The 14,766-nt window shown below is 34.7% G+C and overlaps 1 protein-coding gene across 4 annotated transcripts in view; it reads right to left on the bottom strand.

Moving 5' to 3' along the window:
- The window catches only part of Lsm14a (LSM14A mRNA processing body assembly factor), a 61,122-nt gene that overhangs the window by 20,808 nt on the left and 25,548 nt on the right, over window positions 1-14,766 (bottom strand). For all 4 annotated transcript variants that reach the window (XM_046448160.2, XM_046448159.2, XM_046448158.2 and 1 more), the window contains exons 2-3: window positions 14,561-14,724; window positions 10,735-10,864 (exon numbers count right to left, since the gene is read on the bottom strand). In XM_046448160.2, coding sequence (XP_046304116.1) covers window positions 10,735-10,864; window positions 14,561-14,724 — 294 coding nt within the window. The remainder of the gene's footprint in view (window positions 1-10,734; window positions 10,865-14,560; window positions 14,725-14,766) is intronic.

A 14,766-nucleotide genomic window follows, 5' to 3' on the forward strand; every position in this document is an offset into this window, starting at 1 on the left:
TATATAGATCTCCAATCTTTTCAGTTTTTTTGAGTTTTATTTAACCAAAAGTGTTTCTATACATTTAATCAGCAAGTGTCCCCTTAGGAAGGAGGGTCAAATGACTCCCTCTCCAGCAAGAACTACTGTTACAGAGATTTAAAAATAACTTGCTAAAAATCCCTTTTTGCCGCGCGGGGGCGGTGTTAGGGATTGAACCCAGGGCACTTTACCACTGAGCTATATCGGCAGTCCTTTCTTTTTTTGGGTACTGGGGATTGAACTCAGGGGCACTTGACCACTGAACCACATCCCCAGCCCATTTTTGTATTTATTTAGAAACCAAGTCTCACTGAGCTGCTTAGCTTCTCGCTTTTGCTGAGACTGACTTTGAACTCGCAATCTTCCTGCCTCAGCCTCCACAGCTGCTGGGATTATAGGCATGTGCCACTGCTTGGGGCCCCTTTTATAATTTTGAGACAGTCCTGTTAAACTGCTGAGGCTGATATCGAATTTGTAACCCTTCTCCTTTCTGAGTTGGTGGGATTACAGGCAGCAACACTGCACCTAGCTATACGTGTAGTTTATTGATGCTATTTTAAGCAGTGCTATTACACATTTCAACTCCTAATAAGCTGTTCTATATCAGGTATCAATAGGCAAATATAAGCTTTGTAGGCCATATGATCCCAGCATAATGACTCAATTCTTCCCTTGAAGGTGAGAAAACAGCCATAAACAACAAGTAAATGAATATAGCTGTGTTCCAGTAAAACTTTATAAAAATAGAAGGCTAGCTGGACTTGCCATATAGGCAAGTTTGCCAGTCACTATTTATTCTAGAGTACAATAGACTTCCATATATTTACCATGTACATTAACCTTTCATAGTTAATTCACACATTAATTCTAGTGATTTTAATATTCCTTTACAATTTCTACACAGTCACATCACCCTAAAATAAAGCATTTTTAGTTTTCTCTTTCCATCTTTAAGCCTTTAATATCTTTTACTTGTCTTAATGTAAGGGATAATTTTGCCTTTGCTTTATTTCTGACATCAGGGGAAAACTTCCATCATTTCACCATTAAGTTAGTTCTTGTTTTTCATTTACAGAAGTGATATATAATTTAGGAAATTCTCTGGGTGTTGAATTTTATCACATGCCTGTTTGATATCCCTTGAGATGGCTACAATTATTCTTGATTTTGTTAATAAGCATTAAACAACTTTACCATTTCGAGATAAACCTCACTTTATCATTACATAATCTCCTTGTTCAGAATTGCTGGCTCTATTAATATTTTGTCAAAGATTTTTATGTTTTATGACTCTTTCTGGGACACAGATCTGTAATTTTTTTCTCATAAGATAATGATCTTGTCAGATTTGGTTATCTCAGTTACCTAACCTTGGTTATCTTGTTAAGTACTTCCTCTTCCTCAGTTCTCTGAAAGACAACGTATAGTATTAGTAAAAATTATCTTTTTCCTAAATGCATAGTTGAATTTACCAGTAAAGCAAGTCTACATTTTTTTTTTTTGTGGGAGATTTTAAATTATAGTTCCAACTTCATTAGCAAATACTGAGATTTTATTTTCTCTATGTTGGTTTAAGAAAGTTGTATTCTTCAAAGAATCTGTCCATTTCATCTAAGCTGTCAAAACTTGACATAAAGTTGCTCATAATAGCCCTATATTATTCTTTTTTTTACTTTTTAAAGAGATGGGGTCTTGCTATAGTACCCAGGCTGGCCTTGAATACCTGGGCTCAAACCCTTGTGCTGCTGAGACTATAGGCATGTGCTCCTTATATCATTCTTTAAGGTCTATAGTTATCCCTGCTCTTTATTATTATAATAATTTTTGTGGTGATGGGAACTGAATCCAGAGCCACCCACTTGCTAGGCAAGCGCTCTACTGCTGAGCTACACCCCCAGCTCTACTTTCATTCTTTTTCTTTTTTTTTTAAATACTGGGGATTTTTTAACCCAAAGGTGTTTTTTTCCACTGAGCCACATCCCCAGCCCTTTTTTTGTATTTTGTTTAGAGACAGGATCGCAATAATTTGCTTAGGGCCTTACTAAATTGCTTAGGCTAGCCTTGAACTTGTGATCCTCCTCCTCCAGCCTCCCCAGCCACTGGGATTATAGGTGAGCACCATCACCTGAGTGGTTTGAGACAGGGTGTCATTAAATTGCTGAGGCTGGCCTTGAACTTGAGATCCTTCTGTCTTAGCTTCCTAAATTGCTGGGATTACAGGTGTGCACTACTATGCCTGGCTACTCTTATTCTTGATACTTGGGTATTCTTTCTTCCTTTCTCTTTCCTTGATTGGTCTGGCTAGGGACTTGTCAATTTTATAAAAATTTTCAAGGAAAACTTTTTTGGGGGTGGGGGGCATTGGGGATTAAACCTAAGGGTGTTGAGCCACATCCTCAGCCCTTGTTGTTTTGAGATGGGGTCTTACTAAGTTGCTGAAGCTGGCCTTGAACTTGTGATCCTCCTGCCTCAGCCTCCTGAGTTGCTGGGATTACAGGTGTTCACCACCACAACCTGAAATTTTATTACTGATAATTAATTTATATCATATAATGACATGTTTCTATTTTGTTGATTTTTGCTCATTTTTTTTTTCTATTACTTTTGGGATAAATTTCTTTTCTAGCTTCTTAAGACTACAAATCTTGATGTTACAATTTGTAGCCATTAAATTAAAAGTGCCAAATTACATTTTTATATTGTGGGCATGTATGAATATATAACAAAATTCCATAAATGTGTACAACTATAATGCACCAATAAAAAATGTGGGAGAACATCATGTACTACCAGAGAAATGACAATTTGTGCTCGATTTGTATAAAAAATTAAATTAAAAAAAGTGGGAGAAACATTTTTAAAATTTTCTTGTGATTTCATTTTTGATCTATCGAAGATTAACAGGTTCGTTACACTTCAAATTATTTGGAGATTTTTCAAAATATCTTTATTAGTTTCGCAATTAACTTCTTTGTGGTTTGAGAATGTACTGTGATTTTTTTCCTTCTTCTTTTTTTTTTTTTTAAAGGAATTTCGGGGTTTTTACCCATTTCCAGCAACTGTATTTATTTATTGTGGTGCTAGGGATTGAACCCAGGGCCTTGTGCATGTGAGGCAAGCACTCTACCAACTGAGCTATGTCCTCAGTCTATTGTATGTGATTTCAATCTTTCTGGAGGCCTTCCCTGGGACTGAACCCAGGGGCACTCTCCCACAGTTCTATATCCCCATCCCTTTTTATTTATTTATTTTGAGATAGGGATTCACTAAGTTTCCAAGGCTGGCCTCAAACTTGCAATCCTCTTGCCTCAGCCTCCCAAGCAGCTGGGATTATAATGTATTCCACTGTGCGCAGTTTCTTTCTGGAATTTAACTTGTTATATTGTTGAATAGTACATTTCTACTTGAAGAAAAGCAAACAAACAAACAAAAAACGGAATTCTGCAATTGTTGAGTATATTGCTTTATAAAAGTAACATGAACATTTAGGATGGTGCATGCTACTTTTATAAAACATTGACCCTCGCAATTGTGAAGAATCTATCTCTGGTAGTATCCCTGATCTTTATCAATTTTCTATTATTAAAAACACAACATGGTTTTCTTGTTATTAGTGTTTATATGGTATGTCTTTTCCTTTGCTATATTTCACTGAATCTCTTATAAACATCATTAAGTTGGGTCACTCTCATTCTCTTTTTTTTTCCAGTCTGTGTTTCCTTTTTTCTTTAAAAAAAATTTTTAAAAATTTGTTCTAATTAGTTATTCATGACAGCAGAATGCATTTTGACACACTGTACACAAATGGAACACAATTTCTCACTGCTCTGGCTGTACATGGTGCACAGTCACACTGGTGGTGTAATCATACATGTATATAGGTAAGTCTCCTTTTTGGGGGGTGGGGGGTCAGTAACTGGGAATTGAAATCAGGGGTACTGGTCCACTGAACCACATCCCCAGCTCTATTTTGTATTTTTACATTTAGAGGCAGGGTCTCTCTGAGTTGCTTAGCACCTTGCTTTTGCCGGAGCTGGCTTTGAACTTGCGATCCTCTTGCCTGAGCCTCCCAGGCCGCTGGGATTATATGCATGTGCCACTGCACCCATCACAATATCTCCTTTTAAACTGGAATAATTCCTTTATAATTCACATAGCAGATCTTTAACAATCCTAAGTTTGACATGTGTAATAAAATATCCTCCTAGTTTTACGCTAATTGTAAGGTTCATATGCATGTCTACTAATTCTTTATTAAACAGTGATTAAGAATAAATTTGTACAAAACACTGGAGATCTAAGACAATCATTAAAATAACTGGTTGCACGTTTAATCAACTAAAATGTATGCAACTGTCTCCATCTTGACCCTAAGAGTACTATGCAGAAAGATGCATAATACCAGTAAACCCGTTTCAATTTCTTTCTTTTTCTTTTTTTTTTTTTGGTATGGGGGATTAAACTCATGAGTGTTTAACCACTGAGCAACAACCCTAAACCTTTTTATTTTGAGGCAGGGTCTCACTAAGTTACCTAGGGACTCACTACATTGCTGAGGCTGGCCTTGAACTTGCAATTCTCTTGCCTCAGCCTCCCAAGTAGCTGGGATTACAGGCATGAACCACTGTGCCCAGCTGCAAACTATTATTTTATACACTTAATTTTCAGGATTATTAACTTGTACAAGTGTTATAGAAGGGAGCAGGCAGACAACATAGCACTTGCCCAGCACGTGTGAGGCACTAGGTTCGATTCTCAGTACCACATTAAAAAAAATACATAAAATAAAGGTGTGTCCATGTACAACTAAAAAATAAAAATAAAAAAAGATATTTTATATAATTGTACCATCATCAATTTGTACCATCATCAATTTGTACCATTAACATTGCTTGAGTCATTTTTTTTTGACTGTAGTAGTAAATTCTCATTGTCTATTCATCAGTGAGCATATGGAAATGTGTTTTGATGCTTCATTTATTGAGGTACTTAATTTTTCATGTGTGTCCATAAATAAGGGCAATAATGATCTAATCTCTATACATAAGAATTATTTTTACCTGGGGCTGTAGCTCAGTGGAAGAGCATTTGCCTTATGTGTGAGGCACTGGGTTTGATCCTTAGCACCACATTAAAAAATTAAATAAAATGAAGGCACTCTGTTCATCTAACACTTCAAAAAGATACTAAGTCTATCTGTCACTTATTCTTTTTAATGTATGAGAGTAATCTGTTTCCTCACAGACTTCCCAAGAGTATGTATTTAAAATTCTGGCATTCTATCAAAATGATGTCTCAGTGTAGAACTGAGATGTACATATATATTTTAACATTTTTTAGTTGTAGAATAGATGGACATAATGCCTTTATATTTATTTATTTATTTTTATGTGGTGCTGAGGATTGAACCCAGTGCCTCACAAATGTCAGAAAAGCACTCTACCACTGAACCACAACCCCAGGCCGAGATGTATACATTTTTTAATACAACCAAGATCAAAGCATCTTTTTCACATGTTTAAGAGCCATTTGTATTTCTTTTTCTGTGAACTGTAATAAGTCACAAACCCTTGCTCCAGTTTCTGTTGAACTGCTGCCTTTTACTTTAAGAAGCTCTCTCCAAAATATATTAAAATAAAATAGCGACAAGTTACAATAGTAATAGAGATGGGTTCTAATGTATGATTTTTTTTTTTACTTCATCATGGTATGAAGGCGTACTCATTCGGAAGAAACTGTACTTGGAATTTTGATATTTTCTCAGGTTACCAGATGCAATGACACTCTCTTATGATGCTGAGTGGCAGCAGCAAGCTGCAACCCCCAGTCAGCCTCTGATCACAAGAGTAAATCACCCATACTCTACAGTGTATGGTGTTGTCAATTTTTTTTTGATATTTAATTTTGTGTCTTCCCATCCCAGTATGTCTAAATGCCCATCTCTGTGTGTATATAAAGTATCTAACATTTTATTATAAAACACTCTTTGTGGGCTGGGGTCGTGGTAGGGCACCTGTGCAGCATGTGTGAGGCACTGGGTTCAATTCTCAGCAGCACATATAAACAAATAAATAAAGGTCCATCAATAACTAATAAAGTATTAAAAACAAAACAAAACAAAAAAACAGGCTTTGTGTAAATGATTTTGCCCAACTATAGGTGAATGTAACTGTTGTGAATATGTTTGGGTAGGATAAGCTAACCTATGATGTTTGGTAGGGTAGGTGTATTAAATGCATTTTTGACTCACTATTTTTGACTTAATGTTTACTGTGATATAAGCCTATAATAAACTGAGGAGCATCTGTATATGAAAATTTTAATGGAAAAGACTTTCCTCATCACATAGCAATACAGTAATCCTAATTCATTTAATCTTCCTTCTAAAAATCAGAGTATTAGCAACTGAAAAAAAGGAGGCTTAGATTAAAATCTGGCTTTATTTGTTCCAACACAAACTATATCTGAATTAATTCTTTTTGCTAAAAACATCTACCACCTTGATCAATGCTAATTTTATTTATTTAGCAATTTCTAATATATAGTTTCCTAATTAGCCACGCCACAAATATCTTTATCAATATGGAAACCAACCATTCAAAAATAGTCTGGCACTGCAAAAATCAAACAACACTGAACTGCAAACCATAATATTAATAATAATACATACTTAATAAGATAAAAGTGCCCGGTGTGGTGGTGCATGCCTATAATCCTGGCAGCTCAGGAGGCTGAGGCAGGAGGATCACGAGTTCAAAGCTAGCCACAGAAACTTAGTGAGGGGGCTGGGGTTTTGGCTCAGCAGTAGAGCATTTGCCTAGCACGTGCAAGGCCCTGGGTTCGATCCTCAGCACTACATATAAATAAGTGAAATAAAGGTAGTGTGTCTAACTATAACAACAACAACAACAAAAAATTTAAAAAAAAAAGAAAAAAAAGAAAAAAGAAACTTAGTGAGGCCCTAAGCAACTCAGTGAGACCCCATCTCAAAAAAGATAAAAGCTTTTACAAGGAATAGATATTATACTATCACAAATACCCCAAATGGAGGTACAGTCCTTAAGGAGGGACAGAAATAGTTACTACACTGATGGTATGTGTTAGATCCTGTTAAAATTTTCATACATATTAAGCCAAGCAAACATAAGAAATAAAAACAATGATGATTCTGATGTTAGCCTACTATTTAATTTAGCGAAAGGAGTCTCAAAAAGAATAATACAGGGCTGGGATGTAGCTCTGTGATGGGGCACTTGCCTACCATGCATCCCCGGGGTTTGATCCGCAGTACTGTCAAAAACAAACACACACACACACACACACACACACACAACCAAAAAATAAAACTGCCTGTATAAATAATGCTGATCTTACAACTTGAATAGGATTAGGAAATTCATGGACCAAAGTTACTACTGCAGATTTTACCTATCCAAGAATTAAGTATAAAAGGAAATAAATATTTAAAATTTTTAATCTTGAAAAATGTTAAACTTATGTTAAAATCAAATATTAATACATTCCTCTAGACTCACCAAATGCTAACATCCTGCCATGCCTACTCCATTTTTCCATTTCTTTATTTCTCAAAATGCATACTAGTCTTTTCCTCAGATAAGTTACAAATTAATTGGACCAGTCACCCTTTGAATATTTCAGAACCATTTCTTCAAAACAAAGACATTTTCCTATGTGGTTAACAAAACCATTACTACATTTAAGAAAATCAACAGCAATAATACCAATCAACATTTAGCCCACACTCAAAAGTTCCTCAGTGGTCCTTAAAATATTCTTTAGATTGTTTCTCAGACTCAAGATCCAATAACATATTGCATTTGGATGTTACCTCTCTTCAGGCTCCCAGTCCAAAACAGTTTTGCTGTCTTTCTTTGGGTTTTTCCTTTGACAAATCTCAGTAACTGTTTTGTAGAACATCCCATCATCTGAATACATTAGATTCTGTATTTTCAGCAAGAACACCATCAAGGTGATATACTCCTCCCTTCCCCATCAATTATCACATCAGGAGACACAAAATTCTTTTTTAAAAACATATATATTTTTTTAAGTTGTAGATGGGCACACTATCTTTATTTTTATTTTTATATGGTGCTGAGGATTGAACCCAGGTCCTCACACATGCAAGGCAAGCGCTCTAACACTCAGCTACAATCCCAGCCCAGGAGACACAAAATTCTTAACAAAATTATTTAACTAATGCAATGCTAAACTTGACCACTTGGTTAAGATGGTAACCACTAAAATCTAATAAAGGAACATTTCTCTCCCTTTGTAATTAGTAGGTAAGCAAAGAATTATACTTTAAGAACATTTTAATATCCTGTTCCAACACCTTTTACCCAATGATTTTAGCATCCACTGCTAATTTTTGTTTATTATTATACTGGAATTTACAAAATGGTGGTTATCTATACAGATTGAGTATCCCTTATCTAACATGCTTGGAACTAGAAGTGTTTTGAATTTCAGATTTTTTTAAATTTTGAATATTTGCATATAAATAATATCTTGAGGATGGGACCCAAGTCTAAATATGAAATTTGATTATGCATTCAGTTTAAAGGTAATTTTCAGATTTTGGAGCATTTCAGCTTAGGGATACTTAACCTGCACTAACACTCACTTATTAGAAAGCATTTTTCTGTTAAAAAAACAAAAAACAAAACAAGGGGCTGGGGATGTGGCTCAAGTGGTAGCGCGCTCGCCTGGCATACATGTAGCCCAGGTTTGATCCTCAGCACTACATACAAAGATGTTGTATCCGCCGAAAACTAAAAAATAAATATTAAAAATTATCTCTCTCTCTTAAAAAAAAAAAAAAAAAAAAGTTCCAGGAATGCTTAACCATGAGCCATATCCCCAGCCCTTTTTATTTTAAGATAGGGTTGTGCTAGTTGCTTCGGGCTGAGATTATAGGTATGTACTACCACAGGTGTCTCTTTTTATTTTCAAGGGGTCCTGGTTCCTTTTAATGGGAAATGGTATTTAGAAACCAGGAGCCGGTCTACGTATTCTCTGCTCTGGTGGCATTGCTTCCAGGCTTTCTATGAACAAAGCCAGAAAATAACTGTCTAAAAAAATGAGTTGAGACTCATACCTTTAATTCACATTCAACACCACAGAGTTCTTTCTCACCTTTTTCCTTTCCATTATTTGTATCTCCCTTCTCCACAGTAAAAATAGTTTCCCAACAACAATATTACTCATTTGCCCTATCCTATAATATAAATAAGTTGCTTAAGAATTAACAATAGCAATAACACTACCAATTACAGACCTAAGTTAAGATGTCATTCCATTTGTTCTTGAAATACATCCTAATGACTGTTTTCACTGAGTTGCTTAGTACCTCGCTGTTGCTGAGGCTAGCTCTGAACTCAAAATCCTCCTGCCTTAGCCTCCAGAGGTGCTTGGGATTACAGGCATGTGCCATCACGGCCCAGCTTTATAACCAGTTTTAGAGTTTGTTTTTTTCCCTCAATCTTTTTTGTGAATAAGTAAAACATTTACGTACACAAAAAGTCTATTTAAAAAAGTATAATCATAGGAAGAAATTAAGTTAATTGTAAGAAAACTCAGGAATGAGTTTTAAGAAAAACATGAAACTATATTTATGATTCTCTATGAATCTCTGTAAATAATTTCAGTGGAACTAAAAAGATAAATGACTAAAACTTGAGATTTGAATTTTTTTTCTTTTTTCATTACTGGGTATTGAACTCAGGGGGGCTCAACCACTGAGCCACATCCCCAACCCTATTTTGTACTTCATTTAGAGACAGGTCTCAAAGTTATTTATTTTATTTTTAAAAATATTTAATTGGCGTCATACATGACAGGCAATTGAGTCATTCTTTACTGTGGGAATTTCAACAAAGACATACTTAAAAATCATTCGCAGCCGTTTTTATTTTTTATGTTGAGACAGGGTCTTGCTGAGTTGCTGAAGCTGGCCTCAAACTGGCCTCCTGAGCCACTCTGGGATTACAGGTGGTGTGTACCAAAGTGTCCAGAGGCTTTTAATAATTATAAGCAGGGGGGCTGGGGATATACTCTGTTGTTAGAGTGCTTGCCTCGCATGTACAAGGCCCTGGGTTCAATCCTCAGCACCCCCCCCCCCAAAAAAAACCCAAAAAACCAACCCATGCCAGGCTTCCTATATATTCTCACTGCAGTTGCCCCTTACTCCCGACAGAGCCTCACACACTAGGCAAGTGCTCTTCCATTGAGGTAGACCCCCATACCCTCTCATTAGTTTTATGTTTCAAAAACATTGTTACAAGAGAGCACTAAGCCCTCAAATATATCATGTGTGGGCATCTCTCACAGGTAGCTTTTAAAAGATATCCATACTTAACATCCCCTTTTGGAAAATTCAATCCATTTGAAAAAAATGTTCATCTTAAATGGATGTATGTATCTTATATGAATTTAAAATAAACTTTAAAGGAATCTGCTAATTGGATATATCCAGTTTTACGATGGGATTATTCTGAAAATTGACCTCCATGAAACCACTGATCACTGAAAAGACTAAGACTTTAAAAAATAATCACTATGTGTTTAACATCATGGAACAAAGTTACAAAAGAAACATCAAAACATTTTTAAAAGTTTGTGGTTAAGTTTTTTTTATACCTTTGTGGTAAAGAAAAGGAAATTATGGGGGAAAAGAAAAGCATCACGTACCAACACCAACAGCACCAAACTGCTGCCCGACTAATGAACTTGGACTGAACTGACTGTATGTTGGCATCCTGCCAAAAGGTCCATAGGAACCCACTGACTGGAATGAAGAAGTAGATGAACCTAGTGAGGACTGAAAGAAAATCATGGGTTATTTTCCTAAGCAACATGAATATAACGGAGAGAAATTCAGTTTTTTAAAACTTTCAAGTATTAAATTATAACTACTAGTATAAAAGCAATTACCATGACTTATTTATTTAGTATTACAACAGCTGAACAACCTCCCTTAATATTTGTGTATTATGTACCAATTATACTCAATGGGAATTACAAACACTTTTTTCTACAAAAAAATCATCCTGTGATTTAAGAGTTTTACAGCAGATTTAGGAAAAAATAAATGAAAAGTGAGTAAGTAAAGTAACTTTGTTTAAGGAAAAATTGCATTCAGTAATACTGATGTCAGTCTGTACTGAAAGAAGTAATACACCTCACTTGTGATTTTCCTTTTATTTTCAACCATTTGAGGACTACTATTAAATTCATAGGAATGACATGCAGAAACCAACATATCCCACACAAAACATTTTTATAGGTAATTATATTAAGTTGAGGAAGATTTTTTATATAAACCTTAACTTACCAAACCTACAATATATTTAATACATATATATTTTATTAATTTATTATAAAATATTCCATAATGTAAATATGAATGTACTGAAGGCTCCTGGATATAAGGTCATTTTTTTTTATTTCTAGTTGTAGATGGACATAATACTTTTATTTTATGTATTTATTTTTATGTGGTGCTGAGGATCGAACCCAGTGCCTCACACATACTAGGCGAGCACTCTACCACTGAGCCACAACCCCAGCCCAATATATAAGGTCATTTATGGGAAGATCTTTATCTTGTGTTCACTATTAATATCAACTGTAAGCTAGGTACTCAATAAGTACTGCTGAATGAATAAAATGAAGTTGAAGATTCTGATGGTTGGAAGAAGTTATTCAACACCATTTTGATTTGTGCTCTCTTCATTTTTCTCCCTCTCTAAAACTGATTAACTCAAATAACTGATTGCTACAGAATTATCAAAGATATATGTAGGGTTGGGGTTGTAGCTTGACTTGCAAGCCCTGGGTTCTATCCTCAGCACCACATAAAAATAAATAAACAAACATAAAGATATTGTATCCATGGTACAACTAAAAAAAAATTTAAAAAAGGGGGGGGGGGGCTGGGGCTGTAGCTCAGTGGCAGAGCACTTGCCTAGCATGTGTGAGGCACTGGTTTGATCCTCACCAACACATATAAAATAAATTAATAAACAAAGATATTTTATGTCAGTCTACAACTAAAAAAATATTTTAAAAAAGATATATATGGGACAATAAATAAAATAACACCAGTCTTTAATGTGGGCAGCTATTTTGCAACACTTTTGCGAAACCTTGTAGGGAAAGGGAGCTTGCTATATGAAGATGACTTGTTTTCTATTTAAGACTTTATCTGTTAAACAAGCAAAAAAAGAAAATTTCTGGTTCATCATTCTGTATTCTTTATTCACTTTTTCCATTTATCTCTTTTGTCACATAAGCTGATTGTTAACTATTCATGGAACACTAAATAAATGCCTGTTTAATAAAGAAATTTGACCAAGGCTATAAATGCCAGTTATGTTATTTTCAGTATTATTGGTTATATTTAACTTTTCCTTATAATAAAGCACACTTTTATAATAATTAAAAAAAAAAAGAAGAAAAGAATGTGTAGCGGGGGCAGGGGCTGGGGTTGTGGCTCAGCAGGAGTGCACTAGCCTAGCATGTGCAAGGCCCTGGAATTCTCAGAACCGCATAAAAATAAGTAAACAAAATAAAGGTATTGTGTCCAACTAAAAAATAAATATTAAAAAAAAATGTGTAGTGGAGGGGAAGCATCTCCCATCTATCTGGTGACTTCTTGAAGTACAGAATTCACCAATTTATCCTTATGTACTCAAAGGGTTATGGTGGAATAGAACTTAATGCAAATAACCTTCTATTTTTTAACAGGAATTTAGAAAATACTTAATTTAGAATTATATAGAATTGTTTTCCTTAGGAACCAGAACTTTTTATTTGTATTTAAAGCACTGTTTATTCTTTCTAACAATTCTTACTCTTGCATATGAACAACTGCTAGACAAGAAAGGCAGGAAGAAAAAAGTGTCTGTGTCTTGGCTGGACAGGGAGGGTATCACATGGGAAGAGAAGACAGGAGGACTGCCAAGTTCTACACGCTATCAAAAAAGTTGGGGGTGTGGGGAGGTGTGGGTGTGTAGCTCAGTGGTAGAATGCCCTTGCATTAATCCCTAGTAAAACACACACACACACAGAGGAAAGAATGTATCTTTTCTTTCTCCACCTAAAAAATTTACATTTTTTTTGGAGATTACATCACACTTCTTGCCCTAAGAAGAAAACTTTAAAAGGGAGGGATAGATAAGACTGGAGAATTTTTCAGTTTATGCTACAAGAACACATTTTATTCAAGGGAAAAACAGTGAATAAATAAACAGTGAATAAAGAAAAAGGTCCTTTTCTCTCTTCATTTAAATATCATATTCAATTTTATATTTTCTGTAGAAGAGTTTATTAGATATTATCCTTTAATAGCTGGAAGTAAAAAAAAAAACCAAACAACTGAACAAGTATATTTTATTAAAAAAAATTTTTTTAGTTGCAGTTGGAAATAATCTTTATTTTATTTATTGTTATGTGATGCTGAGGATCGAACCCAGCACCTTGCACATGCTAGGTGAGTGCTCTACCACTGAGCCACAACCCCAGCCCCTGAACAAGTATATTTTAAGTGACAAAAACTTAAGCAAGAAGAAAATGAATTCAGAAGAAAAATCATGGGAGAGCCACAACTTTTAATCAGCTATGCTCTCATATAAATGTTTTCTTAAATAAAACTAAGTAAACAAAATAAAGGTATTGTGTCCAACTAAAAAATAAATATTAAATATTCTTTTCTTATGGCCAAAATTCAGAAAGCTTTTGTTTTCAATGAACATGTAAACATATACTGTAATGGATAGCTTTAATTAATAATTTATAATTGTTTACATAATGTATGCTTCTATTTTTAATAAAATATGCAAATTTCCAGTTTCTTTTTCTGAGAATACTAGAGTTGTTTTTTATTTTGGAAATTGAAGAACTTGTCTATGTTAAAAAAATCCTTTTATGTTTATGCTATCTTATTATATACCATTGCACATCATACAATATATATTGTGACTTGGCATTTTCCTCCCATTAAACCTAATAATTTTTACTTAAGAGTAGCTATCATCACCCTAGTTTGTAATATAAACCATTATCTGAATAGTGTAGTGTTATAGAGCCCTGGATTCTGGAGCCAAATTGCCTGGGTCTATTCAAATTATTCTTTCTCAACTTCCTTACTTCTAAAAGTAAGAAAAATTATGGATCAAACTCAGAGGGTACATGAGGACTGATTTTATGTACAGTGCTTGTGCTTTGAATAGAGTATCTTCTAGAGTTAGCTTTCAATAAATGTTAATCATTGTAACACTAGTCTTGTTTAAATTAAAAAAATATTTTATAGATTCTGCAGCTATTTCTTAGTTAGTCCAATTTACAATCCAAATAGAAAAATCTAGGTAAGAACATTATCTAGGTAATTTTTTTAGGTATCCAGGCAACTTTGAAATGGTAAATTATACATTCAACTAGCAGAGGCAAATCAAGGGTTATATTATGCATGTGTGCAAAGTTTACTTGTATTCCAAGACAATTTATTATCAGTTACCTGAACGATAGCTGGGTCCTGAGGCAAAGAACATTGTGGTTTTGGTGGCTCACAAACGGTGAGATCTTTAATATCACTCCCACGGAATATAATATATTCAAAAACTTCATCTCGAGGTGGTATAGGACGATCTGTTGGTCTGTCTTCTGTACCAAAGGATCGAACTGTTGAGAAAATAAAGATATGAGATGTACTACTAGTCATCA

Source organism: Marmota monax, unplaced genomic scaffold, assembly GCF_021218885.2.
Source record: "Marmota monax isolate L192 unplaced genomic scaffold, Marmota_monax_Labrador192_F-V1.1 WCK01_AAM20220418_F8-fsc00101, whole genome shotgun sequence".
In the NCBI taxonomy this organism is placed as follows: Eukaryota; Metazoa; Chordata; class Mammalia; order Rodentia; family Sciuridae; genus Marmota; species Marmota monax.